At 47.8% G+C, this 24,549-nt stretch overlaps 1 protein-coding gene across 1 annotated transcript in view; it reads left to right on the top strand.

Moving 5' to 3' along the window:
• Nucleotides 1-24,549, top strand: part of LOC135910635 (uncharacterized) — a 54,594-nt gene that overhangs the window by 17,873 nt on the left and 12,172 nt on the right. Inside the window, exons 3-6 of the mRNA XM_065442647.1 lie at nt 11,819-11,930; nt 19,771-19,864; nt 22,116-22,170; nt 24,133-24,273. Of these exons, the coding sequence (XP_065298719.1) occupies nt 11,819-11,930; nt 19,771-19,864; nt 22,116-22,170; nt 24,133-24,273 (402 nt within the window). The remainder of the gene's footprint in view (nt 1-11,818; nt 11,931-19,770; nt 19,865-22,115; nt 22,171-24,132; nt 24,274-24,549) is intronic.

Here is a 24,549-nt window from a genome sequence, read left to right on the forward strand (position 1 = left end):
GCCGCCGTTGGTGTGCCCTCTTCTCCGTTACGTCATCGTAACACAGACGCTATATCACGCATTTGTTGTCATACCGCGTCGTGGTCATGCCGTCTTAACCGGGCCACCGTCGTCATTCTCGCTTCTTCATTCGGTTGGCGTCATACCGTCGTCGTACAATTGTCGTCATCTCATTGTTTTCATATCGTCGTAGTCATGTTGTCATACTATCATCGTAAGTTATCATCGTGCTGTCATCGTTATACGCCTTTGTCGTTCGATCGATATCGTTCTCTTTCTTCGTCGTTCCATCGTAGCTGCGTTGGAGTCATACGGTCGTCGTCATGCATCCACGATCGTGGCCCACCTTGGCAAGCGAGTGCGAGAGCAAAGCGGGACGACCTCGGAGTCTGTGGCATATATATCCGAAGCAACGAACGTATCATGATTACCACTATACGCGCGTTAAGTGAGCGTGGCTTCTGGAATATTATCCGTCGCCGGCACTGTTCGATTGCTTTTCGCATTACCATCGACAGTCATAGTGAGACGAGTTCTGCCGTAATTATTACTTTTTCTATTTAGCGTCTCTTTAAATAGTGTCCAGTGTTTTATCCTTTTTCTGCTCGTTGTGCAATTGCGATCATCAACGCGGCGTTTAGAGCGGGAAGAAAGAAAACAAGTAAGAAAAACTAAAGGATTCACGAAGTGGCTGCACCCAGCCGTATCTATAAGCTTTCATCGGCGTCGATTGCGTCATCAGGAATACGGCTTGTGGCAGCCAACAGCGACTCCGGTCGTATGCTCCTCCTCCTCCTCTTCCCTGTGCCCGTCAGGAAGGCGACAAGCCGCGGCCGTTTCCTATACGAGCATTGCACGCGCGTTGCACATGCACGTATGCACGCGCGATCTCGTTCTTGCTTGTTCGTGTGTGTGTACGAAACTGCGCGTGCGAACCGTTGTCGTCTGTCGACTTCCTCCGCCGGCAGAAGAAGCCCATGGCTGCGCGCGAGCCCGGGGCTTCCGGCGCGAGCTTTGCGTTTCCTTCCGGTGCCCAACCCGCGCTCTCTCCCCCTCCGCCGTCCCCGCCTTTCCTCCTCAGCCCCCTCCTGCATGCGACGTGGACATCCCCGTCTTAAAGACGGGACGCCGGGCCTGTCGACGCTTGAGTCCGCCGGCTCGAAGCCGACCGTCGAACATCGCGTCGGTCGCAGGGCGCCGTTGTCCCGGTCAAGTCCAGCAGCGGGGAAGCGCGTCCGGCTGTCTCCACAGGTACGTCGCGCTACGTCTGCCTGTTTCATATGCAGCCGCGCACGTGCGCAGTCGACGCATGTATTTGCGAAGACAGCTTTGCGAACCTCCGTGTGGGACATCGGGCCGATCCTTCGACGTTATGTACTGCGGCTCCATGGAATAGGCCGTTTTCTTTCTTTCTCCTGCTTCTTGGTCATCGAAATACATTTGCGTCGGCTCTTGTGAATATAACACGCTCTCCCTTATTCTTCCCTCTTTGGTCCCATTAGCAGCCGACAAGATGCGCGGGTATTAATTTTTGTTTTGTTTCTAATCCTGTTATGGTGTGCATAGGAAAAGGACTGCGCTCTTCTCGGAGTCTCGTAAGCGGTCGCTGTGAAGGTTTCTTTTTGCGTTTGAAAAGGCTGTTTGGGAGCGGTGTCGGTGCCGCTGCATGCATCGTTGGGAGCTGCAGTCAGAATGGTAGAAAAGGCCCACCTTCTAGAAGCGTTGCGATTCGAAGCTGATGGCACTGTCAACGTACGGGTCGAAGATGGAGATAAGTAAGACGATTTGAATATTTATTTAAAAATGAAAGCAGGTAAGAGGTGGGGATGGGATTGTCATATGTATAAGGTAACATTACAACTTTAAGGTGCTCCATTCAAAACGTTCCTATCACCCGGCCTGCGGCCACGTCAGCATTGCCGCCTCCCGGGACACCGTCGCCGCCGCAGCGTGCCGGTCTGAGAGAACTCCTCTCTCCCGCGCCGCCTCCACTGCTCGCTGGTGTGGACGTGATTCGAACGCGCAACCTTGTGCGGGAGGTTTTATTGGTTCCTATAAGCTCACGCGGGAAACCTCCTGTCGAGGACATCACGATAACTCTCTCGCTTAAACACCCTAAAGTGGTCCGCGCCATATTAGCAGCCGTTAGATTTAACGGCAGCGTTCCCAGCTTCATAGCCTCCCTCCCGAAAAATCTGACCGAGCTAAAATGGTGCTTAGCTTCGGTGATCTGGCAAGAAGCACCGTCTTCAGCGCCTGATAGCCTTCAGAAGATGCATGCAGCCACGCCACAGGCCGTCTTCGTGGTGTGTACTATGTGAAAAAAAAAATGAAAAAAAAATATTTGGAACACTGTGGCGGGCTCGCGCGGGCGTGCTATATAGCGTTTTGCAGTTCACGTTCCATCCGCAGTGCTGAATGTGCCGCACCTGCCGGTTTATGCAAGAAAACGTGGAGAGGTTGACCGTTGCCCGTATGTAGTTTGGTATATTCTGCCTGGTGGCTTCACTGTACGCATCTCGTCCTTTACACTCCCCATGAATTGTCAATTGCATGCGAAGAGTGGACTTTGGAAGCGCTTCCGAAACAATCCCCTTGCGCAACAAGCACATATATATAGGAAGAGTACGGGGAACTTTCCGGCCTACGTGCGCTGAAACCCCGTGTGTAGAAAAAGTGTTCATTGTGGATTCGTCGTTTCCGTTTCGCGTCGGCGGCGGTTCGCGACGTGACCGGGGTGTCGATTCTGCGCCGTAGCCTGCATGCGAATGCTGTCGGGCGTGGCACTCGGCGTTTTCAAGTTCAAGAACACGCGAGGCAGCTATATGGTCGCCGCTGTGTATATTCAAACACGGGGCGTTGTGTTATGGCAGCGCCGTTCAGCGCGGTGACATAGTTTTCCAACGTTAGGTTTTTCGAGCTTTCCCGAAAGCTGCACACACCTTTCAGCCGTTATGCATTCGGCGCTTCGGTGCTGCTATACTGAGGTGGAGAATTGTAAAAGACGACTGGAAGATTGGTAACTTAGGCGTAGGGAAGTTGCAGGTGTATATATAGGGCAGTAAATGACTTCGATTCAAAGATTTGATGGTCTTTAACTCGAACGAGTGATTTCTTAAGTATATCGAGGATAAGTGCAGCAGGAAGATAAAAATTATGAGCCTGGTGACGCCCCGTTTCGATAGGGGATGCTCGTAATATGCATCCGTATCTACTTACTCAGATTTACGCTTCAGTTTAAAGGGCTTGGCTGATGACGTAACTCGATCGGAGCGCGCTTTGGAGTACATACGTGTGCCGACGTGAAAGTTCTGTCCCGTGATTTAACGAAGAACGTGAAAGAGACTAACGCCACCAACTAACGCGTTTATCGGGCGTTAATCGGTCAGTTTAAGTAACGTAATAAACGATTAACTTGTTATGTTAATCGTTTACCGAAACCAAATTAAGCTGACCTTACTGACTTTTTGTGAGAAGAAAGTGTGCCGCTGACTGGACTTTCAGGCGATGCCTTAGACCTCGCATGTATGTCGGTTGTCTTAACGCAAAGCAGCGCGCGCCCAAGCTCGTGTGCGTACCCACGCTGCCTTTTAATCTTTTTTTCCGTATTAGCACTTGAAATCACATGCGCCGTTCTGAGGTAGCGGAGGCTTCGGGATGCTTGATCATTTCTAAAGAAGTAAATTGTCTTTGAGGTTACAACGACAGAAAGCTGAGCTAGTTGGTAAGGATTCATTATGCAAAATAGAAGTGAGGCGTGCAGACAGCGCACAAGAGTAGAGGAGTGGACAAGAGGTTACGACGTACAGGAACAATCACTACGGTGTCCAGACCAATGGTAATTGCCCCACCCGGACTCAAGAGTTACATGTGGCGCAAGAATGTCCAGTCTCCTCCACCAAGTCTGCAGTCTTACTATAGCGATGGCTGGCTATCAGCAAGTGGTGCTAAAAGCGTCACCAACTCGCTGGAAAGATCGGTCTTTCTGAGAAACTTCAATAAGAGGGGCGAAACGATTCGTTTCTGAAGTATATGTACAGTGAGTGTCCTCCATGGTCGCGCTAGCGGAGCCCCTCTGTATACGTTTCAACCTCCTGTTTAAGGAGGGTCTGTCGCTCTTCGACGAACACCTGGTCAGTCTAACGATGGCGTTTCACGTCCTCGCGCGATCGTGGCAAAAACGAACGCATTGGTGGTGTGGACAGCGCAATCTCGTGTTGCACCCCGCCGCGAAGTTCACGCTGACCGCTTGCGAGTACGCGTTGCAATATATACAGTGACACTCGATCTGCGCCGTCAAGCACCGTTTCTGGTGCTTATACTGTACTGAGTTGCTCCTGGTATGTCATCGTCATCACCAGCAGCATCAGCATCAGCCTGGCTACGCCCACTGCAGGGCAAAGGCCTCTCCCATACTTCTCCAACTACCCCAGTCGTGTGCTAATTGTGGCCATGTTGTCCCTGCAAACTTCTTAATCTCATCCGCCCACCTGACTTTCCGCCTCCCCCTGCTACGCTTCCCTTCTCTTGGAATTCCAACCCGTAACCCTTAATGACCATCGGTTATCTTCCCTCCTCATTGCATGCCCTGCCCATGCCCATTTCTTTTTCTTGATTTCAACTAAGATGTCATTATAACTCGCGTTTGTTCCCTCACCCAGTCTTGGTATACACCCACCTGGTATATAGCCACAGCAACAACTACTCGATCTTTTTGTCCGGCACCCTCATCACGTCGTCGTCTTCTTCCGCACGCTCTGGGGCACGCGAAAACTTTGCTTATTGGGCAACAGCTCTACTAGCATCGCGCCGCGAAAGGAGTGTATCTCGTAGCTACTATAGCATTGCTCCGCAAAAGAAAAAAAAAAAGGAGTGTATCTCGTCGTTTTCGCATGCCCGTTTCTCAGAGTCTGGCGGAAACGCGCCGCCGACCTCTTCGCTTCGACACGGTCGAGCGAGCGAGTGAGTTGGCCCCGCGCATGATTCGACGACGCGTATGAAGTGTCTTTGTGACTAACGGTCCGCTCCAACGCAAGGCCGCGGCCCACGCGTTATTGTTGTTTTTTCGTTCGAACCTTCCTCTCGCTGCGGCTGCCACTGGACGAAAGTGCGAGAGGGCACCCGGTTCCGCACTTGCCATGTTACGCTTATTTGCTTTCCCGGTGTTCCGTGCATTGGAGTGAAGGAAAAGAACTCGAACAGCAGTAACGGCGCCCATGTAATATTCCTCCGCGCGACGGTGTGTAGTCCGTCGTTATGGCAAAGATTGAATTGAGTTGAATTTTTATTAGACAAAGTAAGGGCGTAAAATAACAACTTTGAGAAGTACCTGGATCCGTTATAGCATCAGGCTAGTATGGATCCGTGCAGACATAGTATATAGCAACAATACATGCATGAACGTACAGGCAGGAGATGCCTTTATACATCAGATTAGTACCATGTCATATTAGCATATAAATCACAAGACTTTCAAAACGTAATACAGTTATTTGTAATGAACTTGGTTAAAACACGTTGGCGGTTTAGTTCGCGTTGGCGGGCTAGTAGACTCTATCATGGGTATTTGTAATAACGTTTAGCCATCTCTCTCTCTCTCTCTCACACACACACACACACAAACACAAACACACAAACACACACACACACAAACACACGCACACACACACGCACACACACACACTCACACACACACACACACACACACACGCTTTATCTTGTTTTAGCTGAACAAGAAGATCGTTCCATAAAGAATAACCAACACCAGAAGGCCGTCTTTTTCCGTGCACATATTTTTTTAGTACTGGCTTCAAGAAGCTACTGCCTTCATAGCCTCTTGTTATGAAATGGGAAGGCGTAAAAACTGAACGGTGAAGGGAGAAGTTAGAGTTGTACTCCATAATTGTAGTTTTGTAATTTATTAGCAGGCGTAGGGGCTTGATTTGATAATGAGGAAAATTGGGTTTTAGAGGTCGCATAATTTCAGTTTGACGTGAAACGGATGATGACGGTGCCTTCGATATCCTGGTGTACAATTTCTTTCCAATCCAACGACGACTAAGCCAATTGGCAAACCAGTGGATTTGCTTGCCCTAAACGTTTCTTTGACGTCAAAATTTTTAGAGTTGGCTCTTTCCGTCAAGAGCCCGTGGAACATACTGTGTTTCTCTACATGTCACATTAACACTGTGTGTGACGCCACGTGGCGCCTTAATAGGCTGTGTGATAGCGGCCACACAAATTCCTATGTTAAATGTTTTATTTTGTATTGCTAGTTTTCGTTTTTTTTTACCTTGTAATGCACATTGTATCATATATACGCTACGCTCCCTTTGTTGCATCAAAATGCTGATTGAAAAGCGGGAACCTAATGCAAAACCCATAGCTGCGTTGTTGATATGCTAAAGTTAAGGCTCAGTTGTGGATAGCTTAACAGACCAATTAATAATTATTGATTAGTACAGTAATTAAGTTACAACTCGAAAAAATGTTTCTTTTTCTACACATATGTAACGTACTGTCCATGACCAGAAATGAATGCCCACAATTTGCTCTACTTTTGCTTGATGTCAAGTGTGTTTAGGCAGTTTACGAGTGTTAATACATGATAATGATGCGAACATAATAACTCCTGCTGATTATAACCTCTGTATCCTTCGATCCTTTTATACCTCTTTAGTTCATCCTGCACATTTAGCATAGTGCATGCCAACCTGTAGCGCGCTAACTCCTCATATATGCTGCTTTGATGAAGTATTCTCTCGCTTTGTCTACGCTTGAATAATGTAAATATGCGCGCGGCTCCAGCTTTGGCGGTGCTGCCTGGAACTAATGAGACAGAACCAGGCGGGAGGCTACGCGCACGCTTGTCCTGCCTCATAGTTCGCGACGCGCCTAGGCTTACTCACACTGTCACGCCAACGCATGTGGCTTTTTTCTTGAAAATGGATGACTAAGAATGTCCCTCGGCCGCAACCTGTAGTCAACGACGTCTGTATGCTTCAAAACGGCAACCGGAGATGAGTGTAAGTTGCTAACGCATGTTGTTGGAATGGGAAAATTTCGGCTTTTTTCGCGGGAGTGACGGACACGGCTGCGCGGCGTCGAAAGAGCAATGGCAGCTCGTCATCGAAGCCGACGACCTTAACGTACGTAGGAAATTCTACATTGTCATGCCTATAGACGAACGCGCTGACCAGCTGGAAAGGCCAGGACCTCGATGTTATTTCTGGAAGGTGCAACTTTGTAAATGGCGCCGTTACACGGCGAGTGTGTGTGGCAGCTTCGAGACTTCCCCAGCTGCTGTTGTTTACCCGCGCATCTCTCAAACGGTGTATACATTGTGGACCGCTTACGTGGCCGCGCCAGGTACGTGTGCGGCATATTTTTTTATGCACCTCCCTCAGCATTGATATGCTGCAAGTTGTTGGGAAGAAATAGTGAAGAAGAAAAAAAAAATGGGTTTTTAGGTGCCAAAACCACGATCTGATTATGAGGCGCGTCGTAGTGGGGGATTCCGTAATAATTTAGACCACCTATACCGGTGCAAACGAAATGAAACTAGAGGGTTCTGTTTTTGTTTTTTGTTTTTCTCAAGAATGCAACTGATGGGACTTCCGATGGCGAGTGATCGAGATGCATGGTGCAGAACAGTTCTGCAACAGTAGTGACTACTTTGTAGCTTGCTGCAGAGCGTAGTTTCTCAGAACACTTCGAGGTAGTTCCTCAGGTATATATCCCTCGCACACGATGCGGTGCCACTGACGTATACCACGTGCTGGTAACCTCCAGTGGCCGCTCCTTGTATGTACAATTGACGACCTTGTGCTTGCAAGGCTGCATTCACTAGTGGCTGCTCCTTGTATGTACAGTTGACTAACTTGTGATCGCAAGGCTGCATTATGCTGCAGACACTGTGTACACGAGTCTTGTAGGAAGCCCGCTGTGTTTGCTGCTGCGCAGTATTGCGACTGCACATTCTCACCACATCCATCTCGGCGAACGACGGCTGTCGCTTTCGAGACTTCGGTGCGCACTTTTGTGTCCTATTCTGCTTGATTGATTTTTTTTTTTTTGCATGAATAAGCATACGACACAATATGGGCTTTCAGACAGGATGACACAGGCCATGGCAAACACATAGTATAACTTGATCTCGCGAGTAAAATAATTCTTTAGAGCTGCACGGTGTCCCGCTTCCGAAGCCCGCGGGTTAGGTTATATTGGGTTCGAGTAACTAGCGTTGACAAGCTTCGTGCACGCTTCGTAGGGGTTTTTCTCTTCAATCCCGTGGACGTGGACAATGCAGCGAAACCGATAAATGGTTTAACAGATAAGTGATAGTAACCGACAAATGATTTTCGCGTATACCAACAACCACGCCGGGATATCGTGTCGGTTCCGTGTAATCGCAGAAGAGAGAGAAAGGAATAGGCGGGGGTGAGGTACTGAAGTCCTCTCTTTGTTGACTGTTCGTTGATTTGGGATAATAATATCGAAGTGCTTATTAGCACACTGCATGTCAGGGAAAGCTGTTGGCTGTACCACAGAAGTGAGACCGTGGCGACGTTGATAATGTGCTTCTAAGTGAACCATCGTGGCAGTGTGAGAACAGTCGATTAGATTACTCCGCAAGTACGTACGTATTCGAACATTACCCGTCGAAAGTCCGGATTTATATTAAGTCGTCAGCTACGCAGAAGATGGCACACAAAAGAAATAGGAAGGAGGAGCACGAGGTATTCACTGGCGACTGGACAGTTCATCGGAAAACGCTGGAAACATACTTGCACTTGGAACGTTCATAATGTTAAAAAAGGAAACACACACGCACGCACTTCGTATTGATTAAGACTGAAAAGAACGTTCACCAACTAGCTCAGCTTCCCCGCACCTTTCTTCTTATTTTGCCTTTGAAGTAAGGATGCTGCTTCTCGTATAGCTCTTTCAAGGCTTGGCTTGGACGCTTGGGGTGTCGATCGTTTTTTGATGCCATGAAGCAGTGCTGTCGTTGTGGGGAGAGTGTTGGCGGAATTCGCTCTCTCAGCAAGGACTTGAGAATGGCAGAAATGCGACCTTGTCGATGCGACATGCTGCAAGTGAAGTGCAAAAAAAAAAGAAAACAAAAAAGAGCAATGACGGAATGAGGGCGCGACAGATGCGCTAACTTCATCAAATAACATTCAGTAAATTTGTTGAAGTTAGCGCTTTGTTATACCTTCCTTATTACTGTCCTTGTATTTTTGCGCTTCACTTGCAGTATCGGTAGGGACACTAACCCCTTCCGTGCCTTGGACGAGCTGTGTTCGTAGACGCGTTTCTGGCGAAAACGGCCAAGGACGAGTTCAGTTCGTCAGCCGCACTGTAGTGTTTCCTAGCAATGCCATGGACGAGGCTAGTTTTGTTTCAGTGTAATTAGTTGTGCTTTTGATAGATGGCAGCACGCAATCCACGAGACAGCGCAAGGAGAAGCGAATTCATTCTTGCTCAGGAGGCAAACCGTGTTGGCAACTAAGTAGGGTGCTTAAAGGGACACTAAAGGGAAAAATGATTTCTTCTGCATCAGTAAATTACCGTTCTACAATACCAGAAACACCACTCTTACAACGATAAGACGTTTGGTAAGCCAGAAAAAGCGCAAAAACGAAATACGGGTGGCGACGCCTACTTAAGTTCCCGCACCTGGGGGCTGTGACGTCTTGGATTTTGATGGCATCTTCTAGGGCCTACCAAGTATATATAGCGGTACAGATTGACTGCATTGTGTTATAAAGGAACCAAATATTAAACATGGCATGTTTCGGGAAGCTTTATTCAGCCAACGCGGCCCAAATGCGAATTTGAATTGAATTGAATTGAAAACTTTATTGTTCCACCGAGCTGGGGTGCCCGCCTCCCAACCTACACCTAGGTAGGAGAGGAGGACGAGGCAGTCCCCGCGCGTTGAGGACGGTGAGTCTTCACGGCCTCAACGGCCAGGCGGACCGAATATGCAAAGTATGCGAAAGATTCCAAAGTATGCGAAAACATACTTTGGAATCCCTGACGTCACGCTGACGTACAGGCGCTGAGGTTTCGGCGCGAAATTCAAATACTGATACTTGGAACTTCATTTTCTCATCTAATAATCAAACTATCTTTTCGAAATGACTGCCTGCAGAGTTCTCAAACAATGCTGCATTAGTCTATACTTATTTATTGTTTCGCTTTAGTGTCCCTTTAAGATAACTTGGCCATTTTCGGTCAGAAATCGGAATAATAAACTTGGCACGGAAGGGACTAAACAGAAAGACTAAATCAGCTTAGTCTTACAAAGCATTCTTTCTAAACTCTATTATCGTTTATTTCGAGGCAAGAGATTGTTTACTGGAAGAGAAAAAATGATCAGCTAGACTTTCTTAACTTTCTTTCTTTCTTATTTATTTATTATTTTTTAAATTTCGCGCTGGTACGTTAGCTTGACGTCGCGGATTTAGTATTTCTTTCTGGTCTTGTATTTGGGCCGTTGTGACTCAGTAAAAGTTTTTTGAGGCTCGCCAAGTGCAGTCTTTGGCCCTTTGAGAATGAAAGGCAGCCCACCATTCACGAAAAAAAAAAGGAAATAGAGCAGAAGAAAATTAGTAAGAAGGGCGGAGCAGACGCCGCGCCGAAATCCATGACGTCACGTGACAGCGAGCTGGTGTGGCAGCTGCAGTGTGTCGTCGCTTTTGTCGTCATTTCCGGATCAAGTGAGCGCTCGCGGTAAACGTGACCTTTTTTCTTTCTTTTTCTTTGTATTTCAGAGGGATAATTTAATAATAAATAAATCTAAGAAAAGTTGAAAGGTGATACAACCTCTATAGTTAATCTCAATCAAAGTCTTCCTGAGCGAATTAGGTGAGGGGGGGGGAGGAGAGAATGGGGCGGGGTGACTTCACGCGGCATTCTATGGTGTGACACCTCGCGTTATTAGGTATAGGAGCGTCGGACTGCTAAAACTGTTCTGTGACTTCAGTATATTACCTCTTAAGACCCCTTGTACAACACAATGAACATTGCCGTCACTTTTTTTTTTCGACATTCACTTGGAAGCGATTACTCAAAATTTTTATTCTGGAGATGAAGTCTGGTGCATGTTGAACTGTACGGAAGTGATTTACTGATAGTTTTGTCATCCGCTTTAGAAAAACAAAAAAATGTTGACACTAAATTGATCTAGATCTCTGTATTGTCGCAGACGGCTGAAAGCAACCTTAAGATGTGTTCTGATACTCCGAGCTATCGTGAAAATCCAGAATGCAGGAGCAACGTGGCAACGTTGTACAACTTGCAGTTTCTTCACATCTGCGTTTAGGCAATGAAGTTCAGTTTTCACCATAGAAAATGCGAGGAGATTGTCACTTCTTCCTCCTATATGGAGATGCAGCTTTCGGCATCTCACCGTCGTATCTAAATTAAAAAAGAAAATGTGTTTCACGTTTGTAGCATACCACTAAACAATAAAAACCAGCTCGAAAAGTAATTATATCTCAATAGCTGCATTCGGGTCTCAGCTGTGGGAGGCTATCTTCATCATCGGCCCACATTAGTACATCGCTACCTTCGGGATCGGCCCACGAATGAGGCTATAGAAACACATCCGATGCGAAAAAGTGGCGGGATAACTCGCTAAGAAGAAAGAAAAAAAAACAATGTTTTTCAAAGTAAATTCTTGTCTTTAGTGTTCCTTTGTGAAATTCCTGTTCCGTGTTGCGTTTGATGTCGCGCTGCACCTTGAAGGAGCATTATGCACTGTATCACAGTTGATGATCAACGCCGCACGCCTTTCTCGTTCGCGCAGGGCTGGTGAAGATCGCCGAGTCCCTGGGCCAGACGCTACTCCCGCCGCGCAAGAAGATCGTCGTGCTACTCATCGGCAACCACTCGGCTGGCAAGAGCACCTTCATCAACTGGTACGCGTTTTCACACAAGTTCTGCAAACATTGCGTGGGCCAAGATTTTTTTTTTTTCTTGCTGCCATAATCGCGCTTTTGATTAAGTGCATCGGTGGGACCAAATGGAACGCGCCGGCCAAATAAACAAACACCGAACGTATACAGCTTGCATTCTTTGTATTTCTGTTTTTGCTGCGTCGAGTTTTAAAAAATTGCCTGTAACAGGTAGCATAATTGTAGCACTTGATCTAAATTACTCGATGAAGCGGCCATTACTTCCGCAAAAAATCAGAATGCTTAATTACATTACTAACGTAATTACGGTAATTAATTATTAAATTAATTTGCGATACCTATTTCAATTTACGAATATGTAGTCAGTGAGTATGCAAGGCATATCGCTTAGAACGAATTCTCGGGGCTATGCATACGCCAGTTTCGAGATAGTATTAATTTTCAGGCTGTCCGACATTGGCATTCCAGTTTCGTTTGTGCTTCATTGCATACAACAGCGTTTTCTTACAAAAGTGAGTAGAACAGTGCATTTTTACCGCAACTTTGACGGCCCATATATATCTCGAAACCTATCCTATCCTCTGAATTCGTTTGTAAGTCTATATGCCTTGCCGCCTCGCTCGCTACAATTCGTATATTGAAGTATGCGCCGTTAAGTATATAATGAACATGTAATTAGCGTAATTATTTGTTATTTAATTTGATTTGTCATAGATGTAATGGCCTCCCAGTCGAGTAATTTGGATGAAGGGTTAATACTGTACTATTTTCCACAGGCAACTTATAAAAATGTGGTGCAGCAAAAAAAAAAGGAAGTCGCCGTATCGCCTGAAAGGCGAAGCATCCACTGCGACAGCAAATTAGTAGACAGCCGTACGAAGTAAAGATAGTCGCTATATCGACCGTATAAACTTGTAAACACGTGCTTACTAAATTGATAAGCATGCATGGTGTCAGCGCGCACAGGCAGACATGCATTGCACACATCGCATTCGATGACCGCGGACACTCGCTGCCAAAGCGCTGGCGCGAGAGGAACCTCGGCAGCAGCAGCGAGCGAAGTAACCTTCGTGCTCTCTCTCGCTCCAACGCAAACTGAGACGCGAGAACACATCACTCGAAAAAGTAACATGGCGAATATGATTGTTAAAAGCGTCGAACAGAAAAGAGCAGAAGCGTCAGTTTTGTCGTCTGCTTCTTCCGTCGTAGTAAATGAGTCTCGGGAATCGCTGAAGTTTGCCTGTTTTTTAACATTCCGCTGTCGTAGGAATGCAGCAGCCGTGACCGGAAGTCGAACCTTAGGCCTCACGCTCAGAGCCTCTCTCCTCCTGGGCTGTTTACAACAACTCCGGCGCTATCAAATTTAGCTAACGAGGAGCGATTTAAGCTGCTGACGTATTATAGCTACCGTGCGTTGGCGTTCGGGGTTTCCTCTTCGGAGCGCATACACGTACATATGCGAGCTCGGAGAATACGATGAGTCGGGGGGCTTTCGGCCTCACGTAACGACGACAACCGCGTCGGGAGCTCGCGCTTACGACCTCAGCGTCGTTGGCCTTGCGGGAGGTCTGTGTACGCAACGAGGGGGAAAAAAAATAGAAAAAAAAAATGAACAGAAGCCGCGCTGAAGCGTTGCGTCGCTGAACGCGTGTGTTTGTGTGTGTGTGCGAGTGTACGGAAGAGGCTCAGCATACTTGACTGTGACAGCTGCGAAGGTTGATGGATCGCACGAATGTGAAAGCAGAGAGAGAGAGGAGGTGGTCGGTGGGGGGCGAAGCGGGCATCTCGCGTGTCTGTGTACGTGCGTGCGTGCGCAGTTCGCCTCCCTGGAAGCGTTTACCGTATACAGAAACGGCGACCGTTGCCTGTTGTGTTGTCGCGCGTGCGATGTCGCGTTTGGACGTGGCAAAAAAAGGTTAGTCGCCCGCACGCTTGCTTGCCTGCGCCGCGTGATGATGTGCCAGAGAGGACGATGGCTTTCAGCAGCGGACGGGAACCGCGTCGTCACTTTGTTGCCAACAGAATAGCACCGGGGCATGCGGACGGTTTCTGCGAACTTATAATCGCGCGGTTTGGTTTTGATTTATTAATTAAACTTCATCGATTTGGTTTTTATTTCACTATTGGCATAGATGAAGCGTGTTTTTTTCTTTAACTGACAGTAATAGTTACCTTTTGCGTCGGCCGTTATCACTGACCATCGATATCTGACCATCGATATAGATTCGTGGTATTGACTGCCAGGATCGAGGATCGAGGATGCCAGGATCGAGCATCCGACAAATCTATGCCTGTCTTTCAGGATTTACGTGCTGGTTGCTCATCTATTTCGGTTGTCGCGTTTTGTACATAATGTATCGTTTGCTGAGACCTGGTCGCCGCACGTTCATACTTGAAGGTTGCATGCGTGTTTATTTAAGACATACATGTCCAGTACGGTGTTCAAATTTTATGAGTACCACCTACAGCCACACGTTGGCACAGATATGCATTGTTAATTGGCAATGCGCAGGAGGGTAGCGAGACAACGACAGACGAGATTAAGTGCACTGGATGTTTCATAAACCTTGACAGTGCTTTGCATCGCATTTCGCGCGCATACAAGGAATATGCGTTGTGGCACCCTAACGCGATTTGACTTATCCATAAGGGTGATTTTTTCTATTTTTTTGTTTTTATACGTACTTTTATGGTGGTAGTTGTGCGAACACGGTAAAGGAATGGTTTTGCCGTTCGATCGGAGCAGTTCGGATAGTGGGCGACCGATCCCCTGGTTAAAACTCGACGCGGGACACGATACCGCGTCGCGCAACCTTGGATTTCGTAGAGGCACGCGAAGCACGTGGACTACAGCTTCTCGATTTTTTATTGCGCGCAACGGCGGGCTCTCGTTATGACGTGGCTGATCGTGACCCTCCGCGTTTGCATCGACGGCCGACCTCCGAGGCATGCTGTAAAATAGCCGCTCATCGCAGAACGCAGCAGCTGTACGCGTAGGCAACGCTCCGATTGGTCGCGCCGTTCCAGGCAGCCTCCATCGCCTCGTCCGACCGGCCAGTGAACCGGAGTTCTCAAATGACACCAGTTGCGCAGCTCCGCAACGAAATGCGGTCATCGACAAGTGACCAGCTTTGACGGGGAGCTCGCCGACTTAGGCGCCCCCTTTGCGAGATTCGTTATTCATTATATGCACCTGCGTTGCCCGTTGTACCTTGTCCTAAAGAACGGCATCTTTCAGTTCGACTGTTTGTCCACAGGTGGCGCGAAAGCTAGTAAGCTACGAAGTTCGGGGGCCTATTTCTACGTCGTCTTTCGAAACGCTAGGCCCACCTCCAGTTTCCGCAACTGGCGTCATTGAAAAAGGCGCTCGCAGTGAATCGGCGACCTCCGTTGCGAACGGCGTCCGTCGCCAGGGTTTGCGTGACCTACATTCGCGATCACCGCCTGCCCCGCTGCCTTCCTGCCTGCCCGCCTGCCTGCCTGTACCGCGGAGAGGTTTTTTTTTGTTGTTGCGTGTCCGCAAGGCGAGTTTGTGTGTGTGTGTGTGTGTGTGTGCGTATGACTATGTACCCGGCAGGAGGGGAGGTGGAGGAGATGGGCGCGCGCAGCGCGGCTTCTTACGTTTCTTATCTCGCAGCTTGACATTTCCCCGTGCGAGCGAGAGCGAAATCGCAGCAGAGGCAGGGTTGCTAGCAGTCACCGCTGTGCGGCAACAACAACAGCAACGCCTACCGAAGGAAAAAGAATACCGCACCGCGCTACGGTTCTCACATATATGCACGAGTCGTCGTGGTCGTCTGCTCGGCTAAACTGGTGTCTTCGCAGCTGTGCTAGGGAGAGTTTCGCTCTTCGTTCGACCTCGATCGTTCGGTGTGCCTCTTCGCCGAACTTTACTCAAGTGGACATCCCCGTCTTCAGTATAACTGCCAGCAGTCCCGAATTTTGTGTAAAATCTTGCGAATTTTGTGGCCAGCTTTAGGGTTTTACGACTGCTACGTCACGTTCTGCGTAAAATGCTGCTCGCGGAAAGAAGTTTCGCTCGTCAGTCTCCAAACCTGTTGGAAGCCTAGCTTCTGATGGCGAATGTACTTGCTTCGAGCAAGTTTGTGCTGACCAGTTCCTGAAGCAGGCGAAATCGGTAAATGCAAAATAGCCGAACGGGGTCACTGTAACATAAACGCGTTGGGTTGCTTTTCGGTCTGTGCTGTTCCAAGTTTGTTGCTGCGAGTGGGCTCCGTCTAAAGTTAAGTAATCGTTAATAACGTGCCTATGTATCCTACAAAGGAAGTGCGCTCAGGACAGGCATTCAAAAACAAGTGTGGTACCTTCCTTCCACCCTCACTTTCTCCTCAGTGTTGCGTTTACGGGATTTTCACAAAATTAAAGTTCACAGGTTGGCAAATACGCTTGAGAAACTCGACGCGGTTTTCTTTCTTTTTCTCTTTTTCTTTTTTCTTCGCCTCGGTTCTGTTCATCGACCGGACATGTACAGTGCGCGTCACACTTCGGTGCAACGGCTAGTAACGGTTTTCAACTCTTATTGCAGCTCAGACTAGTCTTGAAGGCCTTTAAAAGAGTCTCTTTAGTACGCAGCTGGGGCTTACGTAACGAAATCCGCTGCTTCTTTATCCGTTACAACTAGGCAGACGCATAATACGGAGATCGCGTTCTCGATCGGTCAGTCACTGGACATACCTTCCACTTTGGCCAGCGTGGCGCCTCGTGGGTCATTAGTGACGACTCATAACCGTTTAAAGCACAGTGAAAACGGTATTGTCGCCAAATATGATTCATGGGGAGTGGCACTTCCTGTTAGTGCCAGAGGGCACTGTCGCCTTCCGAACGCTGTCAACAGCTGCTAACGCTCGTTTTCCCCTTTTACGGCTGCCCAACGTTCCGCACACCAGTGGGCGTTAAACTTTGTCGGTTCCTTACGGCATGTACTTGTGACATTTAGAATCGATGGAAGCATAAGAGCTCTCGCGTGAAGTCTGCGGACGACTTGAGTCAGTTTCCGCTTCACGAAAGCTTTAAGGACGCCTTCATTTTTTTGCGTTACCATTGGGAGTGTCAAAGTGGGAAAAGTTACGTGGTAGAGGCGCGCGCGCACGCACGCGCGCAAACACACACGCACGCGCGCAAACACACACACACACACACACACACACACACACACACACACGCACGCGCGCAAACACACACACACACACACACACACACACACACACACACACACACACACACACACACACACACACACACACACACACACACACACACACACACACACACACACACACACACACACACACACACACACACACACACACACACACACACACACACACACACACACACACACACACACACACACACACACACACACACACACACACACACACACACACACACACACACACACACACACACACACACACACACACACACACACACACACACACACACACACACACACACACACACACACACACACACACACACACACACACACACACACACACACACACACACACACACACACACACACACACACACACACACACACACACACACACACACACACACACACACACACACACACACACACACACACACACACACACACACACACACACACACACACACACACACACACACACACACACACACACACACACACACACACACACACACACACAACTGGCCATAGACGGCGCGTGAGTCTAGAGAGAGCGCGCTGCTGTCCTAGGTGCTTCTGGGAAACGGGCGCATTTTATTTCTTTTTGCGGATCCTCGAGCGATTGACACTGAAGGCAGCACGCGGCGCGAGCGCTCGCTGAATCTTCGCGTGCGCTGCCAGTGGGGGCTTTTTTTCTTCCTACCTGTCGAAACGGTCTCGTGTGCGGGCAAGCAAAAGCAGGAAGAAGAGAATCGGTGCTGCTCTTCCCCCGTGAGCTTGTCCATCTTCTCTCTCTGTCTCTTCTACTTTGCGGTCTCGTCGGCGTCTATGTTGTTGCGCTGTCCATCTTGCGAAGACAGCGGAGCGAAGAAGAGGCCAGCCGGACAGTTTTTCTTGCACCGGTGTCCAGACGACTGCGGCGCCATGGACGATGTGCATTTGCGGCTGTTTGTTTGTTGCCGTCTGCTCGGGCACCCAGTCGCCCTGTGGTCGCCGCTCGTCTTCGCTGCAGTCCGCTTCCTCGCTTCGCAAGGAAGAGACCCAGTGACGGCGGCCGCCTTTTCGCAAAAAGTGTGCTGCGCGCGCGGCATATTGCCGACACGCGCCGGCTAACGGTGTAATTTCGTTTTTTCGTGCGGTTTCGTCGGACCGACAACGCGGCGTGTGAAATGTGAGCGCTGTCCTTCCTGTGTATGCGTATACTGCCGGCTCTCCGCTCTTCCCCGTTCCGCTCCGCCCCCCTCCCTCTCTCTCTCTCACTCCGGCTGTTGCAAGCTAGCGTCTAGCGCTGGGTCTCCGGCGGGCGGTGTTACTACTGCAGCCGTCTTCGATCCGGTGAGAGTGACATTGTTCCATTCCGCGAGAAGCATTATTCTTTCTATCACGGTTTGTGATTGCCACGTTTTTTTTTCTTTCTCATATGCTAGTTCATCCACGGGCTAGAGTTACGTTGCAGTATTCGCGTAGCTCGAGGAGCTATCGTATCAGCTCGGATTTCGCGGAAGTTTAGGTTTGATTATAGTTAGCTTAAGATCTGCGTTCTGGCGTCCGACAAGCGGTTATTTCCTCTTGACGAACCCGAGGGCCGGAATATTACTATTGCGATGCATGCAGGGAACAGTCGAGACGCCTTGGACAGCCGACGGATGTGACGATTTCAAGCCCTGATGAGCGCGTTAGCAGACGATGCATTCAGCAGACGTGCCGCAACGTCGCGTCGCTGAGCTGTCATCGAACTCTAGTAAAGTTGTTGCTAGATTTTTACTTTTGATGAGGCGCGTCAACGTTACTCGTCGGGTGCTACGCGAAGCATTGTGCGACGCACTCGATCCTGCTAACCTGACGGGTGCTGACGTTTGTTGGTGGGAGGAAAGGAACTTCCGTGCGCAGCGCACTGAGGCCGCGCTGGCGGCGCGGATCCGTTACAACGTCCGCGCATGAAAGCCGCCTGCCCGACGAGCCTGCTCGCTCGCGCAAGTAGAGCGCTGAGACAGCGGCAGCAGCGCGAGCTCTCCCCGTGCATTGCATGCATGCGCCTAACCTAGAAACGGGAATGCCCTCTCTTTCTTTCCCCCACCTTCTTCCTTCATTTTTCTTGCCCAGCTGCGTGCAGGAGCTGCAGGAGCACAGCCCTTGTTTGCGCTGCTGCGCTCGGTTGTCTGCCCTCCGTTGTCGTCTGCTAGGCGCTTCTGCGCGCGCGTCCAGCGTCGTCCGCGTTCTGGGCGTTTTGTGGCAGCGGTGGCAGTGGACGTGAATCTCGTGATATTCCTGTCCTTGCGCTGGTAGCGAAGCAGCAGCCCAGGCAACTACACGTCGTGCAACCTGCCGTCGTTGCAACCTGTAATCGCATTGTGCCGTTCGAAGGACCTTGCGAGCGAACGGACGAGCGTGTTACGAAGCGAAGCCGCGCCGTAGCCCTGACTCTCCCCCCTCTCTCTTCTCTTCGCCCCTTTTTTTTTTTGTCTTTCGTCAACCGACGACGACGACGAGTGGCCGGGATTTTGTGCGCGAGCGGTAGTCGGCTGTTGCGCGGCGTCCCCCCAGCTACCGCTGCTGTGACTGTGCGCGTTCGTACCGCCGTAGTCGTCGCCCGCGGTACCCCTTTGACGCTCGCGCTCTACTTTTCGGCGCGACATTGCGCTCACCTAGCGCGCTCTTGTGCAGGTACATCGAGGAACATGTGCAGAAGACCGGGGTCGCCATCGAAACCCAAGGCTTCGCGCTCGTCACGAGCGGGAAGAAGCGGGAGTCGCTCACGGTAAGTGCGCATCGATTCATTTCTTCATTTCTTTCTGTTTTTTTTTTGTTTCATTGACGCGTGATGGAACTTTATTTGCCTGGAGGTGCTGTGTTCTTGTAGTGAAGCTTTGGGTGTAAGGGTGTGTGGGAAAGGTGGAGTTAAGTAGATGTATTTGAGATTCGCTCTCAAAGAACTCGCAAGGAACGCGTCAAGTCTGCCTGCTAGGCTGCGCAATTGGTCAGTGGTGCATAACTCGGTTAACAGCGTGGCGCTCGCCGACACGTTATTGCGCACAAGCGCGCGCGCATGCTTGGATCACGTGATCGCGAACTAATTGCGCGCGCTTTTTGTGCAACCATCTGTGCAACCGACATTTGGCTGATCGTGTGAGCTGTAAGGTAACCTGTGAAAGAGCCAATAGCGAGCGAAACATGAGCCCCTCACCTCCTCCTTGCTTCCTGCATTTCTAGTAAAATATACTCTCTTTGTCAGCTGCGAGCGATAGCAGCTATATTGGTTTGATAGCTGCGTGCCAGAATGCTGCACAGATTACTGGCATGGGATTGTCAGCTAGACCTTATCTTGTTGTGTAATTAGTGATCGAATGGCTATTTATCATTGGCCGGATGGAATTTCAAGATAAGGCTGACTAATGAAATTATATTTAGCAGCAAAATAATGAAGGGCACTGCACGGCAGAGGTTATATCCGAAAATCTCCGGTCCTTTCGTCACATAAGCCCACACTGTAAACTGCGAATCTGGTTATCTCATCCGTTCATGTGATTTCGTGTAATGAAGTATTGCAACACAACTTGTGTACATTTCTATATACAGATGAAACCTTTATGCGTAGCTGCCTGTAATTTAATAATGTTTATTACATTGGGAACAATCCACTACGCCGTCTGTTGGTCACTAACAGACAATGAAGCATGATAGAAGTGTCGCATGGAGGCACACATTGCTTTTATCCGGGTGCCGCGTGACTAAATAACACTGATAAGACTATGTACACCCAATCGCAAAAAGTCAAGGCCAGCCACCCATAGGCAGTGACAACTGGCTGGCCTTTAGGTCTTTACAATGGGCTGTAGTTGTAGCAGTAATTCCCACTAATTTCACTCTGATACCTTGCCATTTTTCTGTTCAGGCAGTCTTCGTGAAATTGGGGAACCTCTGAAGTACTTGGCTTTAATGTCGTTCACATGATGTTATCCAATTATCTATATTGACATCTAGTTACAAGAAAGTGCAAAAAAAATAGTTGCATTTATGTTGAGGCTACATAAATAATTATGTTTATAACCATGAATATAATCATGTCATGAAAATGATTAAACTGATAAATGTTCGAGGTATATACATCAAAGAATACTAATGTTAGCTTTTGTTTTCCTTCTTGGCAACATATATGCAACATATTTAACAGCCCATGTCCTGTTCTATCCTGACGTTGTCAAACATGCGGCCATTGAGATACGGATATCACTGAATTTATTTGTCAAAGCTTGGCTCGCTCTGCATCACATAGCAAATTGAGCAACATTGTTGTATGACAAGCAGCTATTAAGGTTTCATCACATGGTTTTAATGTCCACCGGGCAGCATCTATAAATGCCATTGTTGCCTTCGGAATGGGCCTGGTGGACTGCTTGCAGAAGTGTGCAGGACTGAACGATATCAAATAACAGGCAGATGCTGTCTGGGAAATTGTTTCTAAAATGGCTGTCGCTCCCTAAGCTACTTACAAGTATCGGAAACATGTTTTGACAAAGGCAGGCCGGAAGACAAATATGCAATTGTGCTTCTATATGTTGTATCATGCTGAAGCGCTGTGCCCTTATTTTCTCATAACTGGCCATGGTACCTTAGTGGCTATTGCATCGCACCGCTGAACTTGAAGTCATGGGTTCCATCCCGGCTGTTGCAGCTGCACTTATAGGGGAGTGGAATGCAGAATTGCACTTGTACATATGTGTAGGTGCACATCAAAGAACTCCAGGTGGCAAAAATTAATGTAAAGTCCCCCACTACAGTGTGCATCATTATCATATTGTGGTTCTGGCACGTGAAACCCAAGAATTATTTTTCTTTAATTTTCCCATACATTGTTGCACAGGAACAAAAGGTAACATAGCTATTTGCTGTGTTTAGCTCTGTATACAGTGACATGTTCAGATATGTGATGCTCTGATTGTTTAGCTTCATAATTGTATAAATGATTAGTGCCATTAATTAATACTTTCTTGTGTTGTTATTGATTTCAGGGGAATGCCACCTTACACCTTTACCCACACTTCAAGCCACTACAGAAGATTAAAGGTGAGGTTATGTGTTTTCATTGTGTTGCTGTATGTTTGTTCCTGCAAAGCATAGCTAAAAGCATAAAACAGTTAAGCCTGCTAATTATAATTATCTGGCTTTCTTCCTTTATATTGTGTAAAGTTCAGAAAAGGTTGTGCCATGATAAAAAAGAAAGCAACTCTTGAATGAAAAAAGGGCGTTAAGTGCTGGTTGAGAAGTCATATGAAGTGCTAGTCCGGATGCTTGTCAAAGCATTGCTCTGGTTACTTGCTTATTCTGTAACCACGGTATTATGCTCTTGTAATGACAACTTAAAGCTTTCTTACTTTTGTTTTATATTTCACACATTGTGTCACAAGCTGTCATGAAGATCGCAGGAGAGTCCTACAATAAAGAATAATCGGCTCTGCTTGCTGTATTGTAACATGATGTAGACATAGGTGTTAATGTAAACATATACTGGAAGTTTATAAGTATATCAGTGCCAGTGTATTCACGCTAGCCAATAAGTGAAACATAGTTGTTTGTTGCGGTAAGATTAAAAAACATTGTCAGAATGCATCCTCAGAAGGTGTCAATCAACGGCACTTATGTTCCCTCGTACATTGCTTTTTTTTTGCATACATCTATGCTGGCATGTTTGTGTTGCACTCGAACACTGCTGTGTGTGGACCCTTAATCCTACGTGTGTGCTTGAAGCTGTTCCTATCCATTCCTGGATGCAAGTACGTTCGCATGGGGATCAGCCCATCTTTGGGCTGCTGGCTTGTTGTCTCAATGGGGCAAGCTGCCCAATGAAGGGCTGGTTTCCTGCTGAACACCCATCGAGAGCACGCCCTCTGCAAGACCTGCCCACGTTTGGTTTTCTTTGTTTTGTTTTGTTTCAAGTAGCTGCTTGCATGGACTATGTATTGCATTTGCAACGTTGGTTGACACATTTTATTTTGTTTTGTTCTCCAAAATTAGCATGCATTGTTGCATTTGTCTGTCATTTGCATGTGGACATTCTTGATTCGGCAAGTGGAAACAATCCTACTCACGGCATCGTTTTAACAATCCTACATTTCCTTCATGAGAAACCAAAATTTTTATGCTGTCTAGTTGTACAGTCAGTCCAGTTGTCTGGGCATTGTGAACAAAAATTCAGTTAGCTGCCCGACTGAACAAAACAGTACCATGAGATGTTATTGTGCTTTCCCTGAGTGTTTTTTTACCTGCTCTTCTGACTGTTGACAAGTTTGAGCGCAGCAGCTCACTACACAGGCTTCACATTTCATATGAGCGCTTAACACAAAGACAGTGCTTGGCTAGCCTAAGTGGGAAATGACAAATGTATCAAAGACACAGGGCTATGCTTTTTTTCTTTTCAGGTCATGAAAAGAATTGTTTTGTTTGTCAAGTCTCATCACTGAACTTCCTGTACACTTTCTGCACTCATACATTTGCATTTTAGTAAAGTAGGACATTATATTCTCAGGTTTTACATGCTGAAGCCATGATCTGATTATGAGTCACACCACAGCAGGATGCTCCGGAATAATTTGGCCACTTGGCGTTCTTTAACGTGCACCCAATGCACGTGTACGAGTGGACTTGCATTCTGTCCACATTAGAATGTGGCCACTGTGGTCAGGATTGAACCAATGATCTCGAGCTAGCAGTATAATGTGATCGCCACTGAGCTGCCGTGGCAGCTTTGCATTTAGTAGTGGACAGAGATAAAAGGGACACGCAGCTTCTAGTTGAGTGAGTTTGTGAAGTGCTTGGCTAAACTGTTAAATCTGCATTTTTTTCCCCATTGTTTTGTACAAAACATGTTAAAGCTCCTATGAGCACTAGTGTTAACAATCTGGCTTTATACTGTACTTTATTGAGCACCTAAAGGTCTAGTGGCTTGGCTGGATTTCTGAACGATCACTTCAAGTTTCTTTCCGTGTTCTCCTTCTTCCATTTCTTCAACTTTGTGATCGCTGATTTTAGGTGTGGTGGATTACCTGACCACGGAGATCTCCACCTCGAGGCAGAAGAGGTTTAGCCTGGTAACATTTATTGACACACCGGGATTGGTTGATGGTGACATGAAGTATCCGTACGACGTCAACCACACGATCCTCTGGCTAGGTGAGTATGCGAGCATTCTTTCTATTGTAACTTTTGATGACAGTACTTTAAGTTCAGCTTGGGGGAAAAAAAATTCTTACTTTCTGGAGTGACTCTCAAGAGAGGAAGTTACTTATTTAGGTCCTCAGAGGTTTTGCAAGATTGCAATCTATTTGAAGAAAAATGAAAGTGTGAAGTTTCACAACTTCGTAACTCTGCATAGGGAACAAGCATATCAGTTTTGTAGGCAACATCAAGTGAACTGCTTAGATAAGGCAAAAATAATAATTGCGTGCA

This window comes from Dermacentor albipictus, chromosome 2 (assembly GCF_038994185.2).
Source record: "Dermacentor albipictus isolate Rhodes 1998 colony chromosome 2, USDA_Dalb.pri_finalv2, whole genome shotgun sequence".
NCBI classification, from domain to species: Eukaryota; Metazoa; Arthropoda; class Arachnida; order Ixodida; family Ixodidae; genus Dermacentor; species Dermacentor albipictus.